At 35.1% G+C, this 25,669-nt stretch overlaps 4 protein-coding genes across 5 annotated transcripts in view; 2 read left to right on the forward strand and 2 right to left on the reverse strand.

Moving 5' to 3' along the window:
• The window catches only part of LOC143358218 (uncharacterized), a 25,968-nt gene extending 23,633 nt beyond the window's left edge, over nt 1-2,335 (forward strand). The window contains exon 4 of the mRNA XM_076795184.1: nt 1,622-2,335. Within this exon, the coding sequence (XP_076651299.1) occupies nt 1,622-1,747 (126 nt within the window). The 3' untranslated portion in view covers nt 1,748-2,335. The remainder of the gene's footprint in view (nt 1-1,621) is intronic.
• LOC143358229 (coiled-coil domain-containing protein 124) lies at nt 1,772-4,393 on the reverse strand. The gene is made up of 4 exons (XM_076795206.1): nt 3,896-4,393; nt 3,086-3,250; nt 2,749-3,017; nt 1,772-2,633 (listed from the first exon to the last, which is right to left on the reverse strand). The coding sequence occupies exons 2-4, from the start codon at nt 3,242-3,244 to the stop codon at nt 2,435-2,437; spliced, it is 627 nt and encodes a 208-aa protein (XP_076651321.1). The 5' UTR covers nt 3,245-3,250; nt 3,896-4,393; the 3' UTR covers nt 1,772-2,434.
• LOC143358233 (UPF0235 protein C15orf40 homolog) lies at nt 3,269-5,180 on the forward strand. Of its 2 annotated transcripts, none has more exons than XM_076795211.1 (4): nt 3,269-3,866; nt 4,531-4,621; nt 4,705-4,847; nt 4,912-5,180. In XM_076795211.1, exons 1-4 carry the CDS (start codon nt 3,741-3,743, stop codon nt 5,002-5,004), a joined length of 453 nt encoding a protein of 150 aa, XP_076651326.1. In that variant the 5' UTR covers nt 3,269-3,740; the 3' UTR covers nt 5,005-5,180. The 2 variants fall into 2 exon arrangements, with proteins under 2 accessions (XP_076651326.1, XP_076651327.1); XM_076795212.1 differs by having other exon boundaries at nt 3,279-3,866; nt 4,705-4,832.
• A 261-nt stretch (nt 5,181-5,441) lies between these two features.
• On the reverse strand, nt 5,442-24,648 carry Vdup1 (arrestin family protein Vdup1). The gene is made up of 6 exons (XM_076795201.1): nt 23,812-24,648; nt 22,222-22,346; nt 20,831-21,048; nt 11,058-11,204; nt 8,440-8,661; nt 5,442-7,463 (listed from the first exon to the last, which is right to left on the reverse strand). The coding sequence occupies exons 1-6, from the start codon at nt 23,922-23,924 to the stop codon at nt 7,272-7,274; spliced, it is 1,017 nt and encodes a 338-aa protein (XP_076651316.1). The 5' UTR covers nt 23,925-24,648; the 3' UTR covers nt 5,442-7,271.
• Between the last annotated feature and the right edge of the window lie 1,021 nt (nt 24,649-25,669).

The raw sequence follows: 25,669 nt of genomic DNA on the forward strand, positions 1-25,669 counted from the left end.
CTGTTCCAGCTGATAATTTTTCCTGGCCGGACCCGTGTTTTGGGCAATTATCGAGTAGAGACTGTATACAGTAATTTTCATACGATCGTTTGTTCCTTACGTTTCATACGTAATTCAACATTACATACGTTCATTACGTAATACATAATAAAATGTTTGACTTGACAATTTAAAATATTCATACAATTTATCAGCTTCATAAGTTTAAGTTCTTCAAGTCGTGTACGAATTCTCCAAATCTTGATCTTGAAGCAATAATATTGTTTTTATGCTCCTTTCTTTCCTTTGAGAGTAAAAATTTTAAATAAACTTTCTAAACAGTTAAGATCGTCGATACTATTCATTTTGAATGTTAAGGTAGATTAACATTTACTCGAACATTTGCAGACTTTCAATATCTACATTTAGTTCTTCAAAACACGCATCCACTGTAACCGCAGTAATGCGTACAATTATTAGTGCTTAAAAATATGGACATAAATTTCATACAAGGAATAGCAGTTAAATGGGAACACCTAAATACCTCAGTTATTTATAGTTGTAAGAGAAAACTTATCGCAACAATATTACATTACTTTAAAGAACGCATCACAGTAGAAAACAATTTTTTTCCAACGTTATATCAGCTCGCGTCACTAATAACTTCCGCCACAGGCATTGAACAATTATTGAACGAGTACGAGCTGATGATACCAATAAAAATGGTTAATTAACATTCCAATTAAGTATGATAGTAATTGAGAATGCAAATTCAACGGAAATTAAGTATTGAGAGACGCAGGCTTTCTTCTGTAACTATAAAAGTAAACATCTAATAACAATATATACTATGTAAATTGTTGAAAAATATTATAAATAAAAGATAATATTAATATTGTTGGTAGCTATACATCGAATGAGCTTCGTTCGATATTGATCGATGAAAGTTTTTGTATGGTGAGTCGGTAAAAATTACTATCTAAAATAATTCGGTATTTATTGGATGTATAAAAAATTCAGATTAAAAAAACGAGAAGAACGTGTTTAAAGGTTTTAAGTTTACAATTGCTATTTTGAACCTCCAAATGTTAGAAGCACATTTGTTAAATTAACAAATAACATTTAACGTTTAACAATTAATATTTACTTTTAATGTATGCCAAGAAAGAAGAATCAATTTTGTTGAAGCTGTTACACAAAAATCTGAAAGTTTTCAGTTCAATCCAAAATCATTGACGGTTTTCCAATGAAATCGTGTATTTTTTAATGTTGTTTGCGATGCAATTTGCCATTCTTTACAAAAGTGGGTTAAACTTTTGTACCAAAAGTTAATAATGTAGGAAATATCTTAATATTAATATAGAGTAAATCTCTGGGTCCCGATACTACTTAAAACTGTGTTTTTATTTAATAATATTTTAATAATTATGGCAAATGACGAAGACATTTAAGTGTTCCCATTTACGTATTCCACGATGCAATTCCCAATAGAATGATCAAACTGTTGTATTATTATTAGAGATTTTTAATTTTATAAGTATACAAATATTTTTCGATAATTATAGATTATTTATTAATATAATTATAGACAATTTTTTTGTTAATATTTTTGTTAATTGTAGTTTTCTCTTTATTTTTCTAGACCATGTTAAAAGCTTTCTTGGAAGCAATACCATCAGCCGGCCATACACCTATGACTGACTGCCCGGAGCAAGTGAATCACATGATACACTGCTTTATAGATTTATGGAAAAATAAAAAATGGTAGCGGTAATAGAGTTAGGATTAACAGAAAGGACATTTTGTGAAACATATTATTACATAATAAGATATATTTGAACAAAGTTCATTGTACGGGTGTTCGACTCATTGTCCATTACAAAAAAAAAAAAATGGTGCCTTATGCTTAATTTGCTTCTGCGAATTTAATGCATCGAGACAAAGATTAGAACCTATTGAATATAATCTAGTTTCATGTTGGTGAAAATTCGTTTGTATAGATACTATTTTATACGATTGTAATGATGTAACCGATCTTTTTATAACTATTTTTTACGAATATTTTTCTATAACGATGTGTAACGGAGAAATAACTACAGATGATTACCGACATTTTCAAACATATTCCATTAGTCTACATGATGACTGTGCCAAAACGTGTACACGGTTGCTACATCCATTGTTCAGCTTTACGCGGCCTTAACGAAAGGTTGGTTTGTAAATGAACTTGTAAAATACAATCTAGAGGCTATGTGGTAGCGTATAAGTTATACCAAAGATGATTTATACAATGTGATTTTCTCTATTCTACCGGAGTATAACTTATTCGTTTGCAATAAAATTGTGTACAGACATATTTGATTCATTCGTGATTATATTTGTAAGTCTTATTCCACGTATTCCTGTCAACCATGTATTCAGTCATATTATGTACGTTTGTTTCAATCGAGTATTATCAGCGGTTCAACAGCAATTTTTGATTAAGTGGATTTTCTGTGGATTTCATCCATTCTTTCTTCAGTAATTGTTTTAATTGACTTAACCTTAACGTCGGATTTTGATCTTTGATAATAGGCATCATTCTTTCCTCAAAACTGGCATACGCGGCTTTCACGCGTTTCTCTGGATGGCGATCGATTTCGGATTCCTTCGTACTAAAAAAGATAATGTTATTAAAAAATGAGACAAATCTTTAACTAGAATGATTTCTTTATGTGCTATGCAGGAAACGTACTATATGTATAAAATTATTGTGTTAGCATTTCTTACCTTAAAATAGTCAAGGCTTCATCTATACCATGCGCAGTTTCTCCTTCAATTGTTAATCTATTCAAATTTTCTTCAATCGGTTTTTCTTCCTCCTTCTTTTTCATTGCTGCTTGACTTCGTTTCTCCGTTGCAACCACAATTTCAGCTCTGGTAATTTTTGCAGCAGGTTGCTTGCCACCTACTTTTATATTTGCCAATTCTTTCTCGAGCAAAGCCTTCGCCTCTGCCTTCTTTTCTAATTGTTGCTGACGTTTTTTTTCTTGTTCCTCCTGCAAGTGACAAATGGTAAAAATATGTTAAAAAACGTGGTTATTATTAGTTACTGTATAATACCTACCTGTCTTTGTTTCTTCTTTAACATTTGTTTATCGTCATCTTGCCAAGCCTTTTCCTCTGCTTCCAAAGCTTTTCTTGTAGTTTCAGCTTCTTTCGCAGCTGCCTTCCTTGCCCTAGCAGCGACAGCTTTGCTATTTTCTCCGACAAATTTTTTGGGCATTTTGATCTAGATTTTATCACAATTATTAAATAAATTTAATTCTTTGATCACACATTTTCTTATTAACCCTTCAGTGCATAGATCGGGCCTGTGAGATCCATGAATTAAATTTGTACTGTTTCAATTTTCTTTACATTATCTTGGAATTGCACAATAAATTTTTGTTTTATTACGTAAGAAAGGCTCTTTCTTGAAAGAAATGTTAATGAAAAAATGGATATGTGCATTGGAGGATTAATTTCTATATATTTACGAACAATAAACTAGGCTGATTTAATATCTGTTATAAAATATCTGTCTATATTAAACTGTTATAAGAAGAATTTCATAATCCGCGCGTTAAGAGCATTTCTCTATGGCGTCAGGTTGGCATCTCTGCTACACGTGCGCAGATGTATTCGTCAGTTCAAGTAGTTGAGGTTAAAGAATAATCTGAATACATTCGAAGCAAAGGTAGCAAATAATAAATATTGTGCAGATGACTTCTATATAATAAATGACGTGGTACTCTGGAAATACGTGTTTGCATAAAAGAATTTTACAGCATTTAACAAGTATTCGTGAAATGTCGAAGCAGGCCTCGAAGAAAAGTGGCAAATCTCAAAAAGCAACAGCTAACGAGGTCAGTGGATAATAGAAAAAGTAGCTTACCGGTTCTGATTTAGAGAAAGAAAATTTGAAGTGTAATCGAAGTTTGATCACCTATTCAGAAAATAACATGACATTTTCTATGATACAGCTTTGACTTGCACTCAATACAGCTAGATGTCGCTTGCGAATACCCAGAGTGGCAACGTTACATTTGCAATTTACTAGATGATCTTTTTTAAATGCCCAGCTCTGATCAAGTGTACATTTTTTTATTAACATGATTAAAAAATTATGATATTTTCAAGAATGTTTTATGAAAAACGCTTTAGACTCTATAAACGATTATACATTTGATTCTATATAGTTTCTGTAACATACGCAGATAGTACTAAAATATTTGAATATATTCTAACAATTAATTCATACGTTTCTTAACTCTTTGCACTCGAAGCTATTTTAACTTCAAAACGAAACATTTCTTCGGACCTAGAATATTTCCCGTCTACATATTTTTACATGTTATACATACGGAAATGGTGCAATTTACTCGTACAATACTGAAATGTTTAGTAGTTTATTAAATACAAACAAATTTAATAATGTGAAAAATATTTTGAATAATGATATAGCAATTCTTAGTGGTGCCTTACAGTCGCCATTCGAGTGCTAGGGTTAATAAAATAATTTTTGGGTAGGAACCTAAAGGACCTGTGAGCCTAGATAAAGATGGAAATGTTACTATAAAAATTCAAGCAAAGCCTGGAGCTAAACATAATAATATAACGGGTAATATTATTTCCTAATTTATCAAATGAAAGTAAGAAATTTTAAATTGCCATCTTTGTACCAGGAAATTCGTTCGTTTGTAGACATTTCTGACGATGTTGTGGGTGTCGCCATATCTGCACCTCCTGTCGAAGGCGAGGCAAACACAGAACTTGTAAAATACTTAGCGTCCGTATTAGGAATGCGAAAATCGGACGTGTCCTTGGATAGAGTTAGCTTAATTGAAGTTTTTTTTTATCGATCACATTCTTTTAGATTACGGTACCCAAACATAATGTTTTTTTTTGTAGGGATCCCGAAGTCGACAAAAAGTTGTTGTGGTATCCGGTGGTACTACAGTGGCGAAAGTTTTGGAAAAGTTGAAAGAAGAAATGGGAACTTGATAACGGAAACCTGTTAACGTATCTTTTTTATTTTCATTATACCTATTTTTTTATACACATATAATATTATACTCTTCTGTCTGATCATATTTACTGTACATAAATATGGCAATTGTGTCGATACAATATATGTTCAACTAATTTATACAACAAAAATATTAAACTTTATACATTCGTTACAGTGCAAGAGTAATTTCGTTAACGATAACATTAATTAATTACTAACATTAATTACATTAATTAATTATTAACATTAATTTTAGGCACTTATAAACATAATTCATCATCAACTCCAAAGTTTGTTTTAGTCTATATGGAATTTTTTACACGCACATTTTCGTTAACGCCAACATTGTTTATGATATTCTTCTAACTCATAATGTACAGAGTGTTTGCCATTTTAAATAACTGCACAACCGCAAATGATATCATTTGCATATATATATTATTGCTTTTTTTATGTAGATTATGATGATATAAATAATACATTTTTCGCTTATAATTTTCAATGTCATTTAAACATCGCGTTGCATTATTTAATGGAATACCGATAGTAAGATATCGAAAGTAAAATATCGATTGTATTAGGATCCTGCATTGACCGAGGTCATTCAAAAGTACCGCCTTGAATTCGGAACGGAAATATGGTAGCTGATTTAAAAACGCAAGAATACCTTTGAACGACCTTGAAAATCACGAACAAAAATGTTTGATTTTCATCATTGCAATCTGCATAGAAAATCATAAAAAACGTTGTTAAACTTCTTTTTATATCACCTATGGTTTTGCAATTACAGTGTTTACTCGATATACGGGGTGTTCGGTAACTGGTGGTACAAGCGAAAAAGGGGTGATTCTACATGAAAAAATAAGTCGAAAATATAGAACAAAATTTTTTCATATGAGGCTTTGTTTTTGAGAAAATCGACTTTGAATTTTCACCGGAAACGCGTGCAATTGATCATGTCTCGTTATAACGGATCTCACTGTAGATTATTGTCTCGATGGATCATTATCGCAGGTTAAGTTTCTTTTTATCATACAGGAAAATTAGGAACATACAATGAAATAGGATGTTGAAGTAATCATAAAGTTTATTATTACAGAAATTGCTGAAAATGTTGCCCATTCTGCCGAATACATAATTCTGCTCTTCTATTTAAATTTCTATTAACACTTTCTAACGTATTCTGTTGCTTTAATGTATGAAAGGCAACAATAATCTTTTCTTTTAAATAGATAGGTAAAATAAACATTTCCGTGACACTGGAAATGTTTAACAACATAGACTTCAATCGAGACAATGATCTACAGTGAGATCCGTTATAACGAGAGATGATCAACTGTACACGTACCCGGCGAAAATTCAAAGTCGATTTTCTCCAAAACAAAGCCTCAAATGAAAAAATGTTGTTCTATATTTTCGACTTATTTTTTCATGTAGAATCACCCCTTTTTCGCTTGTACCACCAGTTACCGAACATCCTGTATGTCCAAAAGATTCACATGACCTTACACTCCTCGGCGACCGAAGTCTGTATAGTTCTGGAACTTTTATCAGCTAGGCATTTGGGACATATATAGAGTAAACACTGTATTTGCAACGATAGATATTTGGAGACACTCCGTATAATATTTACTAAACGTTAATGTCGTCGTCCCACAATAAAATCGCTAAATGCATAATTTTTTTGTGTTATACTAGAAAACTGGAGAAACGAAAGAAAGGAATGCGTTAGAAATAGAATCTTTAACTGAAGAGCTCAGGGCAACAAACGGTTAGCTCGATTTCGACGTGACTACCCACTTAGATTTTCGGAATCGGTCGGAGCAACAAACAGTCAGAGCGACTGTAAACATTCGGGGCAACAAACGATCAGCTCGATTTAGATATGACCACCCACTTAGATTTTGTAATCTTCGGGGCAACAAACAGTCACAAATGTCTCATGATATGACCGTTTGTTGCAACGAACTATCGAAAGAATTTGTTCTTTTACAGTCACGTCGAAATCGAGCTGACCGTTTGTTGCCCTGAGCTCTTCAACTATTATTTCTAAATACTTTTAGTCTGTTTTCGTTTTTGTAGAACTATAAATATTCGATTGCATTGCGGTTTATAGAGTATCATTGTAAGCGTATTAATATTATCGAATGAGTTTCACTTCACATGTTTCGAACTGTTTAATCCAAGTGGGTGTTCATTCGAAATGTTTATATCGAGCTATCGAGGGGACGTCGCGTCGGTGAGAGTTAATTAAATTCGTTCACTCTTGTATTTCGAAAGCTTTGTCGTCCAGCCACGGTCGAAATATTGGCAACGTTGATGGATAATGCGCTCCTCGTTTCGACGGTGCGGTTCCCGCTGGAGCACCTTCTTGCCTCAGAGGATAAGTGGCTAGGACTATTGGTATCTGCAACTTGATCTCCTTATCCAAACTCTTTGGACTTATTACAAACTGTAAAAAAAAATAATATATCTGTGACAATTCTATCATGTACTATATATCATTATAGTTATTATAAACGAAAAATACAGTGTATCCCACGAATTCTGTCCACTTTAGATATCTTCGTTGTTTTAATCAGTATGGACAAATTTTTTAAACAAAAGTTATAGGATTTGAAGCAGTTGATAATACATGTAGTAATAACAGTTTTTTGATGAGTAGACGCGTAAAGGCGATATGAAGGTCACTTTCGTTTTTGTATTTAAATTCCGAATAAAAAGTATGTACTAAGGCAACATTTGTCGTAAACATTACCGTTTCCGAGATAATTTGATATTAATCATCTTATTACTTTTATTATGAAATTATACTGCCTAAATATTGAAAGTAATAGGAAGAATAAAGTCAAATTATTATCTCAGAAACTGTTAGTTGTAATAGATAGTACAAAATAATCATTTTTAGTACTCGGTTATTCCAGCGTTAAACATCATAATGTTGTAAAAAAGTATACCGTTGTATTTGTGAGAATGTACCAAAATCGGGTTATGTAAAAAACATTTGTGTAATTGTTATTGTTAATATTGAAATTTTGATTCTTTTTAAAGTTAAATTTTTCAAAAATTGGTAGAGATAAAGAAAAATAGTGTATTTAAGCATTTTTAAATTTTGAGCTTATTATTAAATGCTTGTTCTTTACATGCCGTTGCTATTTCTATTACTAATGTAGTAACTGAATTTAAGTGCAACTAGATCGTGATATTATAGCGCATTCTTTCGTATTTTCTCGAATTGAACGGAGATGCTGTATCATACTTTCACGATTAAAAGAACGTGGAAGAAATCTTATGTTTTCTTCACGTTGTTTCAAATCTCGCAAAAGAAGCCGGAGCTAGGAGAGAGTACTGTGCATTAGTCATGCTCTGCGCAATCATAATTGTTATGCGAATATCTTAACTACTACGAAATGAGTACTTTTACTCACGTAAACGTGATAAAGAACGTTGATGAGGTGACACCCCCGCAGATTGGTAGGCGGCAACGGTGGAACATACATTTGTTCGTTCAACCATTCTTCGCCCTCACCGGGCCGAATTTTCCCCCTGGAAACGCTTGCCAACTCTCGCGTTTCGCTCGCGAGGACTTTACCTCGGCACAGGTACTGAATTGTTTCGGTCAGGGATGCTTTAGTCGATTTCATAGTCACCTACGGAATCATTTCAATCTAACGTCACTGACATGTTCGCTTTAAAAATACAGTGAATTCTCGATATATGTCGCCGAGGCCTGGATGATAAATGTCGTGGAATTCTCGCCACTACACGGGGTATACCCCGTGAGGAGTATAGGTTGCCAAGGAGTGTAACATAATACGGGTCGAGTACATCGGTGTGAGACCAGGAGACCGCTACTAATCCAATAACAAAACTTCTTTATTTTACATTATTTTTTTATGGAATTTTCACCAACATATTATTACTATTTTTCTAATGAAAATGATACCAAATATCATATAATTCCTATTACATTTATTTGTGTAATAAACAATGAAAGTTACTTCCCATTACAATTATATCAACGGAAAATTAGAGTACATATGATCCGAATGATACAGTGTTTTGTATCATTCTAATCAGAAAAATTCCACAAATATATTGGTGAAAGTCTCATAAAAAAATAATTAATAATAAAAAAGTTAGATTTAAAGGCCTGAGCTCACGCCAGTTCATCTTTTATCGTTCATTACACATATAAATGTCATCGGAATTATATCATATTTGGTATCATTTTCATTATAAATGTACCACGAATATGTGGTGAAAGTCCCATAAAAAAATAATGAAAAATAAAGAAGTTTTATTACTTTGGTATTATTTTTACACACTTTGGTACGATTTACACCCCTCGGCGACCGAGGCCTCGGCGATGAGCATCGCTGTCCTTTTCTATGTTCGGCGCGGGTCCTGGAGAATAAACATGTACCGCGGACATACACAGTGAATTCTCGTTGTGTGACAGTGCCAACCTTACAATTTGAAGTCAGTTTAAAAATTCACACCACCGCGGTGAGTGGCCGAAGCTCGAGAGTCGTCGCGGCCACAACATTGTCGGCTATATCGGTGTGAGACTAGAAGACCAGTACTAACCCAATTAAAAAACTTCTTTATTTTTCGTTATTTTTTAATGAAACTTTTACCAACATATTCGTGGCATTTTACTGATTAGAATGAAACCAAATATGATATAATTCCGATGATATTTACGCGTGTAATGAACGATGGAAGTCTTCCCATAACAATTACATTAACGGAAAATTAGTGTAAATGTGATTCCAATTATATCGCGTTTGGTATCATTTTAATCAGAATAATGCCACAAATATATTGGTGAAAGTCACATAAAAAAATAATTAATAATAAAGAAGTTAAATTTTTCATTTAAAGGCCTGCGCTCACGCGGGCTTTGATCTGTGCCGGCGGCCGCGACTCTTCGCGTCTCTTTCTTTCTCATACGCTGTCCTTCTCTGCGTTCGAAACTTTCATCGCTCGTTACACAAGTAAATATCATTGGAATTATATCATATTTGGTTTCATTTTAATCAGAAAAATGCCACGAATATATTGGTAAAAGTTTCATAAAAAATAACGAAAAATAAAGAAGATTTGTAATTGGACTAGTAGTGGTCTTTTGGTCTCCTCGGCACACCCCCGGCACACTCCTCGGCGACGACGGCTCTCGAGCTTCGCTGTCCGCTTCTCCGTGCAACATTATATCGGAGACGGATATTCCTTCCGTTTGAACGTCATTCGCGTTTGTATGTCATAGGTTTCTTATGACTTGAAGACGGATTAGACTCTTAGGTTTCCAGCGTGCCTTGTGTATTTCAAATGAGACGCTCGGCGAGAACCTCCGATTTCGTATTCGTGTCAGTAAAAAGAACGGCGGGACTGGCATATAACGAGAATTTACTGTTCGCGGATTCACTGTATAGGGTGTATTCTAGTTTTTTATTTTCAAACAATTGATTCTTTCGCATGTTTTCTTTTTTTAAGTATGCGTGTTGTGGAATATGCGTGCAAAAGGATTTGGTTAAATTTGTAAAATCAAGTTATAGGCGTTTGGAGAATGCAACTCGCATTTCATATAATTCGTAGTTAAATCCTTCAACGCGATTTTCTCGAAAGCAATGTTTTCGAAACTGTTGTCACGATATCTGAAGTTCTAGTGAACCAATTGATTAAAATTTTTTAGAGGATCTTCTGTGTATACCCTGTTATTGCATGAACAAAAGATTTTAAATTCCATCGTTTTTCTTTCAATTTTTTTAGCATGCTGTAGGAGGAAAAATATTTAACATACAGTTATTTGAGTTCAAAATGCCGCCATTTGAAACGAGTCGTGAAACGAGTTTTTAGAAAAATGTGTTCCGTGATTTAAATTATCGCTGCGCCGGTACTGTTAAGTTATTCCACGGTTGCGGCCGCCGCGCTGGGATAAATGCTCACGTTTTAAAAGATATGCGATGGTATCGTATTATTGCCGGTCCTATTTTCATGTTAGATATTCTTTCGATTAACCATCGAATCGAAATACGATACATACCTTGCTCCGATTGCTGACGGTCGCAGAAATGCCAATAGTTTCACCGGGAACATACCCGCCTCTGTCGAGACTCACTCTGCAGAATACGGGGCCCCCCGAGACACAAGAGACACCAACCCGTTGTTCGATTTCTTGCCGTGCTGGTTGCTGTTGAAAAACTTTACAATTACATGTATGTTTGTATCTTGAATTTTTGCTAACAATCTTTTCGTCATATCGTAAATCTTTTTTTATTTATTAGTTTACTGTTCGCGCCCTGTGTCGTTTAATAAAGTCCCCAATTTATTTTAAATTTATTTGCTGCATATCATTTTCCATCTTAATTACTGCGCATATTGCGGTACATTATAATAATGATAGTTCCTGTAACATTATAAATTCATTTCTAATAAAAGTTTTGAAATAAAACCATTCTATCAGAAGAGGTACACAACTTTGTTATTACTAGACTGTGGTTTTCATACATCATGCATTTATATTAGAAATAGGTTGGTGCAATTTAAGACAGGAGAGAAATTAAGACAATTGAAGAATACACTATTTTCAACGTCTTAAAACTATTCAAGATAGAATCAGACGTGTATCTGGTTTCAATCTCTTGCAATTGATGCAGAAAATTTTTATTTTGCATAGAGATCCGCAGTCTAGTTACTACTCTTATACATCCTTATAGCCAATTCAATTTGTTCCTCGATGTTAAATTAACACAGTGATAAAAAGAAATAAATAAAATAATTTTGTAAGTTGCCCTCTTCAAAATGTAAAACGAAGGTAAGGTGCAATAAGTTTAAATAGGATTATTCGTCTCGTTCAAAACCAAAAAAAAAAAAGAAAAAAAGAAAACTAAGGTAAATAAGATGTACAAAAATCTATTTGGTTTAGTAAAGAATAGTATTTTACCGAAGACGTGTGAGTTTAATCCTAAAGATGAAGAAAATAATTTCATTCTTATTTTGTTTTGAATAGATGGAATAAAGTACAATATTTCGATCAAACTGACAAACTTCGCGGTAAAGAATAGAGGATGAGCCTCGTCAATGTAATAGAAGATCAGACATAAAAGTATGAACCACATGACCGTTATATTGATATTTCTATATGGTAAATTTCTTTCAATTTCATGTATTTCTTTTCACCGAACAAGTTATCGATACTATTGGCTGTCACTTGTTATGTTGTTATCTAGAAACCTGCCGATTATGCAACGCGAAGCGTGTGCATTGAATGTGACTATACAGTTGAACTAACAATGCGGTCGCGTTCGAAGCTGAATGTCACATGCCTACGTAATAATTATCTTATATTACATGTCATCAGGATATGTAAATATATCTCTACGATCTTATATGGGAACACTGATTTCTCTGCGCTCACAAGGGAACATATTCAAGTGCGAATTTCCGATTTTGATGAAACTTATGTGACATATAGTTCTTTGAAAAATATTTGACACGTATTTTTTTTTATCGGCAACCATCCACTTTGAAGGGGTGAAAACAGCCCTCAAAGTTGGGGGTCAAAACCATATTTTTTGAAATACCTCGGAAACCAGAGGTCGAAAAAATTTGAATTTTTTTTTAAATTGTGTGTTTTTCAATGAGAAATGTAGTCGCGCAAGAAAAATTTAACAAAAGTCTTTTGTTTAAACAATATATTGAAAATTTGATTTTTTTTTGCAGTTTCTCTTATTTATTGTTAGTTCATTTTAATGTAAACTTGGGTGTGTGATCTTTGATCAAAATTAGGGTTTACATGTTTCAGGATTTTTTTTTTTTTTGCCATTTAACAATAATTATGCATTATGGAAGATAGTCTTGCATCTGCCGTGCGTAGGAAGGAATTGTGGCTTGTTTTATCGAAATATAAGTATTTACTATAAACGTGTATAGTATTTTAAACAATACCACTGGGTTATGTGTCGTTTATTGTTTTATTAGTAGCTAAAGAAGGTGGCGCAGGTAGCAGCGTGACGCGGTGCTAATTACCGCGGCGGAGTAAGGGTACCGACTTTTATAGCCAATTCGCCTGTGAATTTCTGCAATCGTTGGGCCTTCGGTCAAAATATCCCTGCAGCCTTTTTAAACTGTGAATCCTCGAACCTGGAGTTTCCCTCGTCATTTATGGTAGCTCTAAAAAGAGCTGATTTTGAAAGAAGTGCTGTCCACAAAGATTATTCTACATAATTCTGGCAATATTGATGTCCTGTGATTGTTGGGCCTTCGGTCAAAATATCCCTGCAGCCTTTTTAAACTATGAATCCTCGAACCTGGAGTTTCCCTCGTCATTTATGGTAGCTCTGAAAAGAGCTGATTTTGAAAGAAGTGGTGTCCACAAAGATTATTCTACATAATTCTGGCAATAATGATACTCGATGATAAAATGAGAAAAACATAAATGTTCTTTGCACCAAGAACATTTCAGTACGACTACATTTGAACAATGGAAACACGTTAAACCATCTAATTTTGTAAAGCAGAACTCTACGGGATTTTCAAATTCTCCTGGCCGTTCTTCTATATATCCACTGCGGAACCAAGCATATTGAAACAGCCGTTTATAACGCGCAGCTGATAATTGGTTGTGGATTAATGACTGTAATTTAATAATATTATTTCTTGCGTGTAGATTAAAATCAATATTTAACAATATTGCAAGATCGGAAAGTTTTCTTGCAAAATTCTTCCAAATGCGGAATCCATACACGTCAAGTGGTTGGATTAATGGCGTCGTATTTTTTGGTATCGTCAATACCTCTAATTGTTTGTCTTCTGGCAGGGCGTTACGTATGATCTCGTCGTTGTATCCATTCCACGAGTCAAGAAGTAAAACAGAATTTTCTGGAGCAGATGGGAGAAATACTTCAATCAACCACGTTCTAAATAACTCCTTCGTTAGTTTTCCCGATGTGGAAGCTTCAATATGTACATTAGGTGCCGTGAACACACTTCTTCGTACACGAGGTCCTAACTGCCCTTTGACTTCTTTCAAAACAATATATAATGGCGATAGCAACTGTCCGTCAGCTGAAATTGTGGGCTGGATAGTGTAGCTGTGCGTTGTTGAAGATATCGATTGGACAAGAGCACCCGTTTCTTTTTCACCTTTGTGTGAAAGTGTTCGACCAGAGTGCAATTCCAACTGGAACCCACTTTGATCACTGTTGAAAATATTGCTTGCGCCATAATTTTCAAAATACCCTTTCACATGATGCACAAAATCTTCTGCTGCTGCGGTCAAATCTGTTAAATGGTTAGTATGATGGCGGGTAACGAGTTTCGTCGTTTTTCTCGATACTATATTATAGTTTTCTTTAAACTTCCACAACCAAAAGGACGATGCCTGGAATCCTTCTAAATTTATTGATAAATTTTCGTGCATTGCCCACCGTCTCAAATCTACGTCGTGTACCAAAATTTTATTATTTCTCGCTACAATAAATTTTTCAAGTGTAGCATGTGCAATTGCTGTAAGTTTATCGTAACGAGATCCGCCTGTATTAATTTGCTCTTCCCATCTGTATAAATCTGATTTTCTCTTCAATTTCTTGTATTTGTTCTTCACAGTTTCGAAGTTTAGTGGTCTTTTTCTTCCACTCTTCCAAAAATCTACAGCTTTCTTCTTATAATCTAAATCAATGCCTCCAAATTCTATTTCTTCTGGACTCTCGTCTGGAGAACTTGAAGACGACGGTTTAGATGTTGACGCTGATTCCAAATCTTCTTCATCTTCGGGAACATTAAATGAAGTCGGTTCGTCTGTTAGGTCATCGAATATTAATTCCTGTTGCGTTTCGAAATTCATGTACCCTGCTTCTCTGTAGCTATTAATCAGGTCTATAATTATGTTTGCCAGTTCAATTTCCTTTCCATTCGTGGGTGTTCCCTCGTTATTGTTACTGCTATATGTTGCCATCAAAATATTTATAACGTTCACCGGATTGACCTTCATGTTTGTAAAAACGAATCTAACAATACAAATAAACAATAAGCAAAAGCAAAATTAATATAATGTTCGAACTTTATTATTGCCAGAAATTATTTGATATATGTGGCACCGTTTTAAAAATCCGAAAGAAGTAGCCTTAACTTCTTGATATGTACGTTGCTTTACAAACCGTAATGCAGAAAGACTAATAGCACATACAGCAAAGTGCCCATATTTATACATTCTGAAGACTGTTTTACGTTTCCCCCTCTCTCACTCTAACAACCAATGGAATTGTTTGAAAATATTTGGGTCCTTCTTAAATGCTGTATATAACCGAGGTAAAACTGATGTGCGGCATTGGCACCAGCTCTTTTCAGAGCTACCATAAATGACGAGGGAAACTCCAGGTTCGAGGATTCATAGTTTAAAAAGGCTGCAGGGATATTTTGACCGAAGGCCCAACAATCACAGGACATCAATATTGCCAGAATTATGTAGAATAATCTTTGTGGACAGCACTTCTTTCAAAATCAGCTCTTTTTAGAGCTACCATAAATGACGAGGGAAACTCCAGGTTCGAGGATTCACAGTTTAAAAAGGCTGCAGGGATATTTTGACCGAAGGCCCAACGATTGCAGAAATTCACAGGCGAATTGGCTATAAAAGTCGGTACCCTTACTCCGCCGCGGTAATTAGCACCGCGTCACGCTGCTACCTGCGCCACCTTCTTTAGCTACTAATAAAACAATAAACGACACATAACCCAGTGGTATTGTTTAAAATACTATACACGTTTATAGTAAATACTTATATTTCGATAAAACAAGCCACAATTCCTTCCTACGCACGGCAGATGCAAGACTATCTTCCATAATGCATAATTATTGTTAAATGGCAAAAAAAAAAAAAATCCTGAAACATGTAAACCCTAATTTTGATCAAAGATCACACACCCAAGTTTACATTAAAATGAACTAACAATAAATAAGAGAAACTGCAAAAAAAAATCAAATTTTCAATATATTGTTTAAACAAAAGACTTTTGTTAAATTTTTCTTGCGCGACTACATTTCTCATTGAAAAACACACAATTTAAAAAAAAATTCAAATTTTTTCGACCTCTGGTTTCCGAGGTATTTCAAAAAATATGGTTTTGACCCCCAACTTTGAGGGCTGTTTTCACCCCTTCAAAGTGGATGGTTGCCGATAAAAAAAAATACGTGTCAAATATTTTTCAAAGAACTATATGTCACATAAGTTTCATCAAAATCGGAAATTCGCACTTGAATATGTTCCCTTGTCAGTCTGCTCGAATTAACAAATGTAGTTCTTTTAAAATATTGCTAAAATAATTCCACAACGAAATATTCAGGAATACGAAAGAAAATAATATTACAACGGTGTATCGTGTAAAATTACTACTATTAAGATTTCTAAACGAAATATGCGCTGTGAAATCATCAATTTACACAATCTTATTTAGTGTAATGCACTCTGAAATATTTGTATAACCAAAACCTTGATCCAAAATATTTTAGCTTCTACACATGGAACATATAATAAATTATTTACTCTTTTTCATTTGTACACTTTAAAATTTTATGACCAACCTAAATTGTTTAATACCTTCTCTGTCCAGTTGACGCCATTTTTAATGTATACTACACACATATGCCACCGTATTTCACGAAGAGGGAAACTAGTGATTGTAAAATTGAAGATTCAAAGTATGAAATTTGCAGTTGTACAAAAGAAGCGAGCTTATTTTAAGTAAGCGGTCAGAAAAATTATTTTAATACATATTAATGAGAAAATTATTAATTGATCGAAATGATTAATTTATCTGACGATAATAGTGGCCGATATTTTAAAAGTTCTTTGAAAATGCATTAACTCCTATACATACAGGGTGTCCCAAAAATGTCGTAGTTCCTTGAAAGAGGTGATTCCTGACGTCATTTAAAGTAACTTTTTCCTTTTCGAAATCGTTCTCCGCGACTCTGTGAAGGAGTTATTAATGAAACACACGGACCAATCAGAGTGCGGCTACAGTGGGCGTTAGCATTGGTATTGACCAAGGCGGAAGCCGTTGGCTGTAGCCGCGCTCTGATTGGTCCGTGTTTTTCGTTAATAACTCTTTAACAGAGCCGCGGAGAACATTTTCCCACAGGAAAAAGTTACTTCAAATGACGTCAGGAATCATGTCGTTCAAAAAACTACAACATTTTTAGGCCACTCTGAATATTATATCCACTTTCATTGTACCCTTAAGTGGACCTTCAAAATTTACTTCAAAATGCAATACAATGAATCCTCGATATATGTCAACAACACGGGTCTCGATGTCGTTTATCCTCCAGGAGTGCGCGCCGAACGTAGAAAAGGACAGCGATAATCACCGCCCAACGCCTCGGTCGCCGAGGAGTGTAAACATGTTCGTCTTATATTTTATATGTCAAAATCATAGCGACAATGACCGCGACTCTCCGCGTTTCTTTCTTTCCCATACGCTGTCTTCCTTTGCGTTCAAAACTTCCATCGTTCATTACACATGTGTGTCATCGGAACTATATCATGTTTGGTATCATTTTCATTAGAAAAATACCACGAATATGTTGATGAAAATCCCATAAAAAATGAATGAAAAGTGATGAAGTTTTGTTACTGGATTAGTAGTGGTCTCCTGGTCTCACATCGATATACCCGGCCCGTATCATGTTACACTCCTCGGCGACCGAGGTCTCTCGACCTTCTTGGCCCCTCACAGGGTATACCCCGCGGTAGTAGGGATAATTCCGCGACATTTGTCATCCAGGCCTCGAAGACATATATCGATAATTCACTGTATAATTCAATTAAATTATATTCAATATTATATTGATACATATTTATTATTTATTTCTGGTAAAGAGAAACGTAGTTATATAGAAAAATTTCATCTAACAATAAATCCACGAATACTTATATAATATTTACACATTGAATTATTAACATAAATGGGGCCGCATCGATTCCAATAGTACATTTAAGGGTTAACAAGTGCTCTTTCTGATTGTATTCTTTCATTGTTTGAATCAGAAACAGTATATGCTACATGAATGAATAGTCGCCCCCTTCATTGAGGATGAAGCAATGAGATCAGAATCGAAATTTTGATCGAGGAAGTGAAAAAGCTGCATAATTATAAGGGTCACGGATCGTGATCGCTTTCTACGCAGGTCGGTGACCACTATCCAGAACTCGGTTATGCTGAAATGCCTCGAGAACTACCTTAATCGTCATGCAAGAAAGAAAGCGTGCGTGAAAGATACGTTCTTCGCAAGATTTTCCAAACTTCTCTAATATTTTCTCGTTAAATGGTTCGCGATAATCGTGAAATTATTCAAGACACACCTGTGAACATCGTTTCAGTCAGAGTGTAACTAATTTATATGTTACTATATATATGTTCGTTCGATTGGAACGAGCACTCAATGATGGTAAATGGTGCATTCGTGTGCGTTTTAATGTAAAAGATTGAAACATAATAAATGAGTTCTGAACATGTTTTTTCTTGGCCGGTCGAACCTCGATACATCTGTCGGGGCGACGATGTTTCTCTCGTTAGAGCGCAATTATAGGAAGATTAGAAGTTCATGAATACGTTGCGCGCGATGAAATTACAAATGAAATCGTTACGCTGCGCGGCGCCATGTTTAGTGTAACTGTGACCATGGTAAAATCAACCGAGTTCTATTAATTCACTATGCACAACTTCGTTAGTACCAGGGATTCGTCTAATTGCACGCTTGGGCTAGAAAGTGTAAGCTGAGCGACTCATAACTAGTATACGTGTAATCGTAGCCATGAAATCATGCGATGCACAAATTATAGCCAAGTTACGTACGAACGTGAAGAACATAAATTATAATAGTAAAGATCATAATCGTTAAATGCAGGATGATATGTTTTAAATACAGCAATTCAAAGAGTTTTCTTCTAAATTAGTCTCTTTGGCCTCTTGCGTGAACATGGATTATAGAAAATAAAATTGCCTATAATTGTCCTCTTTCCAAGGTCAGTGACATGAAAACCTTATCGTATTACTCCAGTTTTTAGAATTTTATATCAACGTTTTTGTGCGAAGAAATAATTTTTTGTAATTTATGACGATTAATTATGCATTAACCTACCTACTTTAAACACTATTTTATCGAAATCAGGATTGTCTGATGATCATCGATTGTGCAAGTGTTTTGTGACGTGCCTTCACTTCGAGATAATTGAAAGAATTGAAAAAATTGGGTACAACCAAACTTTTTTACGATTAAAAACTACTGAAACGATTAAAATGGTCTCATATAACAGAAAGAGAAAAGTGGCATTAAAGGGCCATTTTTGTCTGGATTAATATAGCTAAATAACTGAAGAATTATTCTTTTTTTAAAAAGGTCAGTCATTCGATTACAACCATACATAGTAATAATAAGTTTTTTCTCCGTTTACATGTCCTATTATTCAATTTTTGAAAAGGTATACTTTCCTTTTTCATGATATGACAGTATTGAAAGGGACAATGTGATAAAAAGGGATGATATTAATACTGTTTTTTAAATTATCATTTCTTTATGCACTGAAGTCACGGTACTATTGAATCTTTATATTTTATTAGCTACGTAAATATGATCAAATATTTTACATATTTAAAAAATAAAAAATAATTCTCAAATTAAAGACAAACTATAATGTCTTTATTCAAATCCAATGTTTAAATTCATAATATCTATGTTAATTAATGAAATGGACACTCTATCCATAAAGTGTCTTTTTCATAGATATGAACCTTTTACGTCAACAATATTAAACAAAATATATTTTTTACATTTTACGTTATTATTTTCAAATAAATTTTAATAATAATAATTTATCAATGTTATATCTGTCAGGTCATAAAGAAATCAGTTATATATCACGTAATTGATGGCGCACACTTTAAATCAGAATAACGTTTTTATGAAGGGACCAAACGACCCTATTTTTTGCCAAGCTAGACGTATTAGTTTACTAAATTATGTGTAATGAAAATTTTCGAAAAATTGCGTTTCGTCTGAATTACGAGAAAAATAGTACAAGTTGTTTTTTACAATTTTTTTATTTGAGCTTGTAAGGAATATTTAAAAGACGTATTTTGTAAATTCATAGAAGTTGTATACCGGCTGAAAATTTCATCGAGATTGGTAAATTGGTTTATAAGATATAAACCAATAAAATTTTCAGCCCATTTTTAATAGTTTATAATTCATAAGCCAATTGATCAGATTCGATGAAATTTTCAGCCTGTATATAACTTCTATGAATTTACAAAACACAGTTTTCAAACTTAAAAAATAATTCAAAATAAAAAAATTGACTAAACGCAATTTTTCCAAAATGTTCATTACATTTCATCTGGTATACTAATCTAATTATCTTGCCAAAAAAAAACAACTGAAGTCGTTTGATGCATTTGTCAAAAGTTATTGTGATTTAACCTTTTGCACTCGAAGCTATTTTTACTCCAAAATGAAACATTTCTTCCGACCTACAATATTCTATATATTTTTTTCATGTTATACATACGAAAATGGCACAACTTAATCGTACAATACTGGAATGTTTAGTAATTTATTAAATACAAACAAATTTAATAATGTAAAAAATATTTTGAATAATGATATTCAAATTCTAAGGGTTAAAATGTGTGCCATCAATTATGAGACTAACTGTAGGTAGTTTTACAAACGATTTTGATCTGTTATTATACCTGGTGAAGGACGTGTACAAGTATGAAACGCGATATCATCTACCTATAATAAAGAAGAACTCACTGCCAGGATCGGCGGCTCTAAATTCAAATCGATGGGATTCATCACGATGAACACTTGTTGATTCTTGTGCGTGAGGCCACCTGGCTCGCGGAGTGCAGCCTTACAATAATATTGGACCCAGCCGTGTTTGCCCAAGAAAGTGGACGGCAAACCCAGGGGCAGACCTAATTTGAATGGAAAGCTGTGAATCCCCGGTGATAAAAGCGACGGTCCTTCCCCTGGAGTGGCGGTGTCATCGAACGGTGAACGGAAAACAAAGAACAGTTTTGGTATTGTTATGCTGTGCATGAACCACAGGTGCGGCGGACGATTGTATGAAAAAAATATTCCATACGAGGGCCGTTTGGGCGATGAATTTAAATACGCGCGCGTTCTAAGAATGCACCACCAATTCTTTTTCTCTTTCATGATTATGTACAGGCAGCCCAATGTACTGGATAGTTGCACAAATATCATTCTTTAGTTTGAAGTGAAAACTCCAAAATTCTTAATAAAGTTCGGCGAAGAATTTATAAGATAACCACAGTCAATGGTGATATTAAATTCGATTACCTTTATTAAACAGTTCTAATTTCTTCCATTAATTTCTGTGCTGCAACTGTTTTGACAATTTAGGGTAAGGGACCCAATTACTGTGGGGGCGCCGATTACTGTGCTTATATTAATTATACTTATTTTCAAAGCACAATGAATATTAAAAAAGAGATATGCAGGGTACGCCAAATATGTTACACTTCCTTGAAATGGGTGATCCCTGAGATCAGTTGAAGTAACTTTTTCCTTTGCGAAAATAGTTTTCGCGGCTTCGTTAAGGAGTTATTAAGGAAAATCACGGACCAATCAGGGCGCGACAAAAGCAAACGGACTCCAGCACGGCGCGGCGGCAGGTCCCGCTGAGCGTGAAGTTAGCATTGGCCGAGCCGGAATCCGTCCAGTGTAGCCGCGCCCCGATTGGTCCGTGTTTTTTGTTAATAACTCCTTAACAAAGCTGCGGAGAACATTTTCTCAAAGGAAAAAGTTTCTTCAAATGACCTCAGGAATTATCCCTTTCAAGGAAATGCAACATTTTTGGGACACCATGTACAACATATACATATATTAATTGATTTTAATAAAAAAAATTTAATATCTCCTTTTTAATATTCATTTTGCTTTAAAAATAAGTATAATTAGTATAGGCACAGTACCCCCACAGTAATTGGATCTATTACTCTACTTCGTTTTTTCTATTATTGACAACAAGCAGATGCATCTGTCCTTTCAATAATTGAATACTAGTAATTGAATTCAATAATGGCTTATCATCCTATTATCGAAATTGCATTTATTTTGGCTGCACTATGTTTAACTAGTTACATCAAATGTACCGTAATGTAATCTCTTTTCGTTACCTGGTTCCCCTAGCAATCTCATACGAAAATCTATGTAGTTCTCCTTATCGTAAACCCTCTCGGCACGTTGACTGCGGACACGGACCACTCCTTCGCCGATGACATGAAAATGCAATCCTGAAACGCTGTAATGCACAAAACATGTCATTAAAATAACATTGCAACCGCATAATAAGTTGGTTTAACATTGTTAAATTGCGTCCCTTGGGAAATTGTACAGAAGCATATTTTTCATTTTCTAAATTTAATTTCTCGTACATTCAGAAAATTCGCTGCGGAGTAACGGCAACCCGCTATTGTCATTCTTAATTGTTGCTAAATAAACGCATAACGTTTATGTTCCAATATAACATTATGAATTTGAATTCTATCAATTATTAGGTAATAATTGCTTTTGTTTTACAAAACAAACAAGATAAATCTAAATATGCAGAAGAAGGGATGAACTGTATTTTTAACTATGAATATTTTAAGTTAAGCTTCGTTAATATGGTTAACACTTTACATTAGAAGATCAATTTCGAGAGTAAGAGAATTTATTTTGCAGGGAATTTGGTGGTAATTATGAACGGAGTTATTTAAAAAATTATGTTATGATTTATAAACCCTGTTTTTTTTTTCTTAAGTTAAGTTAGCCAATTGAATGCTGTTGTTTCACTGTTTACTACAGGCTCGTGACAGACTGTTACAAATATTTATTATAATTATGCTACTCTTTTATTTATCAATTTCACAATATTACAAAACTAGTATTTTATTTTTAATCGTTTCGTTAATTATAATTTGACGCACTAACAGTCTTCAATCATTTCGATACTATGTTTGACATCAGACAGTTTCAGTATGTATTAATTCCATTAAGTTTGCATTATTTATCACTCATTTATTTCTAGATTCCTGTCAATTATTGCGTAAGTATATCACAAAGAAGCTTGCACATAAAATCGTACAAACGCTGTTGTTAATATTGCTTAAGAATGTATCGTAACTTGCGATTAATTAATTCCGATAAAGTGAAAACACACTTTTCAGTAATTCCAATTGAGCAATAGCAGAGGCGTAGTTATGGTTACGCATTAGAAGTGTATGACACAACAGGTATTAAAAATACAAATTACCAATGAGTTCTTTTCTCCTTTTTTTTACTCGTATAATCAAGTCCTAGATACGTTACAAATTGTGAAAGTGATCCACCTACGGACGAACTATACACAATTGGAGTAATTTTGAAGAAACGTAATTAATTTACCGTAACCTAGACGATTTCACGGGCATCCGAACACACTTATTATTCCATAATGAAAACTAATTTGTTTCAAAACTATTAGCATTAGTGTTCAGTATTCCACCAGAAATAATGATACAATGCGTGTGTATGTTTGATGTTTTTAACTAGGATTATAACAACAGTAGAATATGGTATACTAATCAGACATCCTTATCTACTTAAGGGCGCCAACATCTTCTATCTACTACTACAGTTCCATCATTTTGTTCAACTGTACCACCACCATTACCACCACGTGATAGGTACGCCAAATACGGTACGATCGACGAAGTAATCTAACAAAAAAAATATCTCGTACTTACTATGCCTCATCGTCCAGCTCGATGATTACCCGGCCGGATAGGAAGTGGCCGGGAAAGTACAAGAGGTTCGTGTTGTCGAAAAGTATCAAAAACTTGCTCAACTTTCGCGTCATGATTTTGATATATCGCGTGTGCGGTGTTTTCGCGAACAGCGGCGAAAGATGACGGATCTAGCGTTCACTACCGAATGGTCGCGCGTTAACTGATTATGCACCGAGTCACGGGCACACGACTATTTTTCCAACGTCGACTGCACACATGCCAGTGAGAATCACTGGCATCCACCGGATCGTACCAGCAGCAGCACGCCCATAACCTTGCGCACAGTGCGTTTCTCTCTTTCGTGCGGTGCTCGCGGAAATCTCATTCGGCTGGCCGGTAGGGTTTTCGCGATCGAGTGACGCACTCGTTCCACACTCTCATTTTTCCCCGTGCTCGCTTCCCGATTTTGAACCGGTCAACGGGTAGGGAACGCAACGGGCCTCACGGCGGAACGTTGGAAAACCGACGCTTCGACACTAAATTATCCGTCAAAGTTTCAGCCGCAGGCTGAAGGAGTCCGTCTCTTCCTGCCCATTCTTGGAGCTGTGTTCACTTTCGCTCCCCTACCTCGTCGTGTTTCCACTTCCAAGCGACGTGCGTACCTGCTTCGCTTTCCCACTCCTCGGCCCCTGAGGAGATCCGCTTCCAGTTTCTCGCAATGTCGCCAGTTCAAGACTTGTGCCCCCACTCTAATTTCCCCTCCTACCGCGTTATTCCCCACGTTTTCGCCGAGGCCCGGTCACGTGACGCGTTTCGTCTCTGTCGTGCATACTCCGGTACTGGCAGAGAGAGGGTATCTTTTTCCCCTTAATTCGTGCTCCCTCCCCTCATTTGGCGACACTCGCTTTCTCGTACGCGTATGTCGCATTAGATCCTCCTCGTTCGCCAGGTTGCCGTCACGTATCGCCCGGACTGTACTGTAAAAGCGTACACACGCTGGATGAATAGAGTCGATAAGGTTCGTCTGTGGCACCGGTACACCATGCATCGTACCCTATAACTCGGACCAGATGCGTTCGGCCGATAATTCCGCCGAATGCACGAATTCGCGCCAAGCCAACCGGTCAATGAAAACTAGTCGCTAGTGTCCGCGTGTACGATGCGTAGCCATTAAACCGTGTATCGGGACATTGATGAGGTATCTACTCGGTGCATCGGCCAAAGATTTTGCGAGATTACTCGGTGGATACACTGTTTTAATGCTCGTAGAACCGTGATGATAACTTGCGCTCCGTTTAATTGTTCTCTATTGTAGTCGGAGTGCTTCAGAACACCTTCGCGTTCATTCTGTTTTGCAATGTGCTACGCTTTGCCGCACACAAAATTAGGCGTAGAGTGTCTCGACGAGGACGCAACATTTGAACTGCGCGCCGTTTTCGTTTTGTTGTTTTGGCGGAACTGAACTTTTCAAAATTGTTATACATATATACGAAGTCAAAAAATGGTTTTTTTCTTTGAAATGAGTGAATCCTGAGGTTATTTGAAGTACCTTTTCCTTTGCGAAAATGTTCTCCACGGCTTCGTTAAAGAGTTATTAACGAAAAACACTGATCAATCAGAACGCGGTTACTGCAGACGGATTCCGGCTCGGCCAATAACAACGCCAATGTCCGCTATAGCCGCACTGTAATTGAAAAGTTACTTCAAAAGACCTCAATTATCACCTCCTTCAAGGCAGTACAACATTTTTGGGACACCATGTAGACATTACGGTAATGTTTATCGTATTTTACACGAACAGCGCAATTATATGTCGCTGCTGTAAAATAAAAATATAAATGATGTTCAGACACTTCTAAAAGAAATCAATACTTTC

The sequence above is a fragment of the Halictus rubicundus genome, chromosome 10 (genome assembly GCF_050948215.1).
Source record: "Halictus rubicundus isolate RS-2024b chromosome 10, iyHalRubi1_principal, whole genome shotgun sequence".
Taxonomy (NCBI): Eukaryota; Metazoa; Arthropoda; class Insecta; order Hymenoptera; family Halictidae; genus Halictus; species Halictus rubicundus.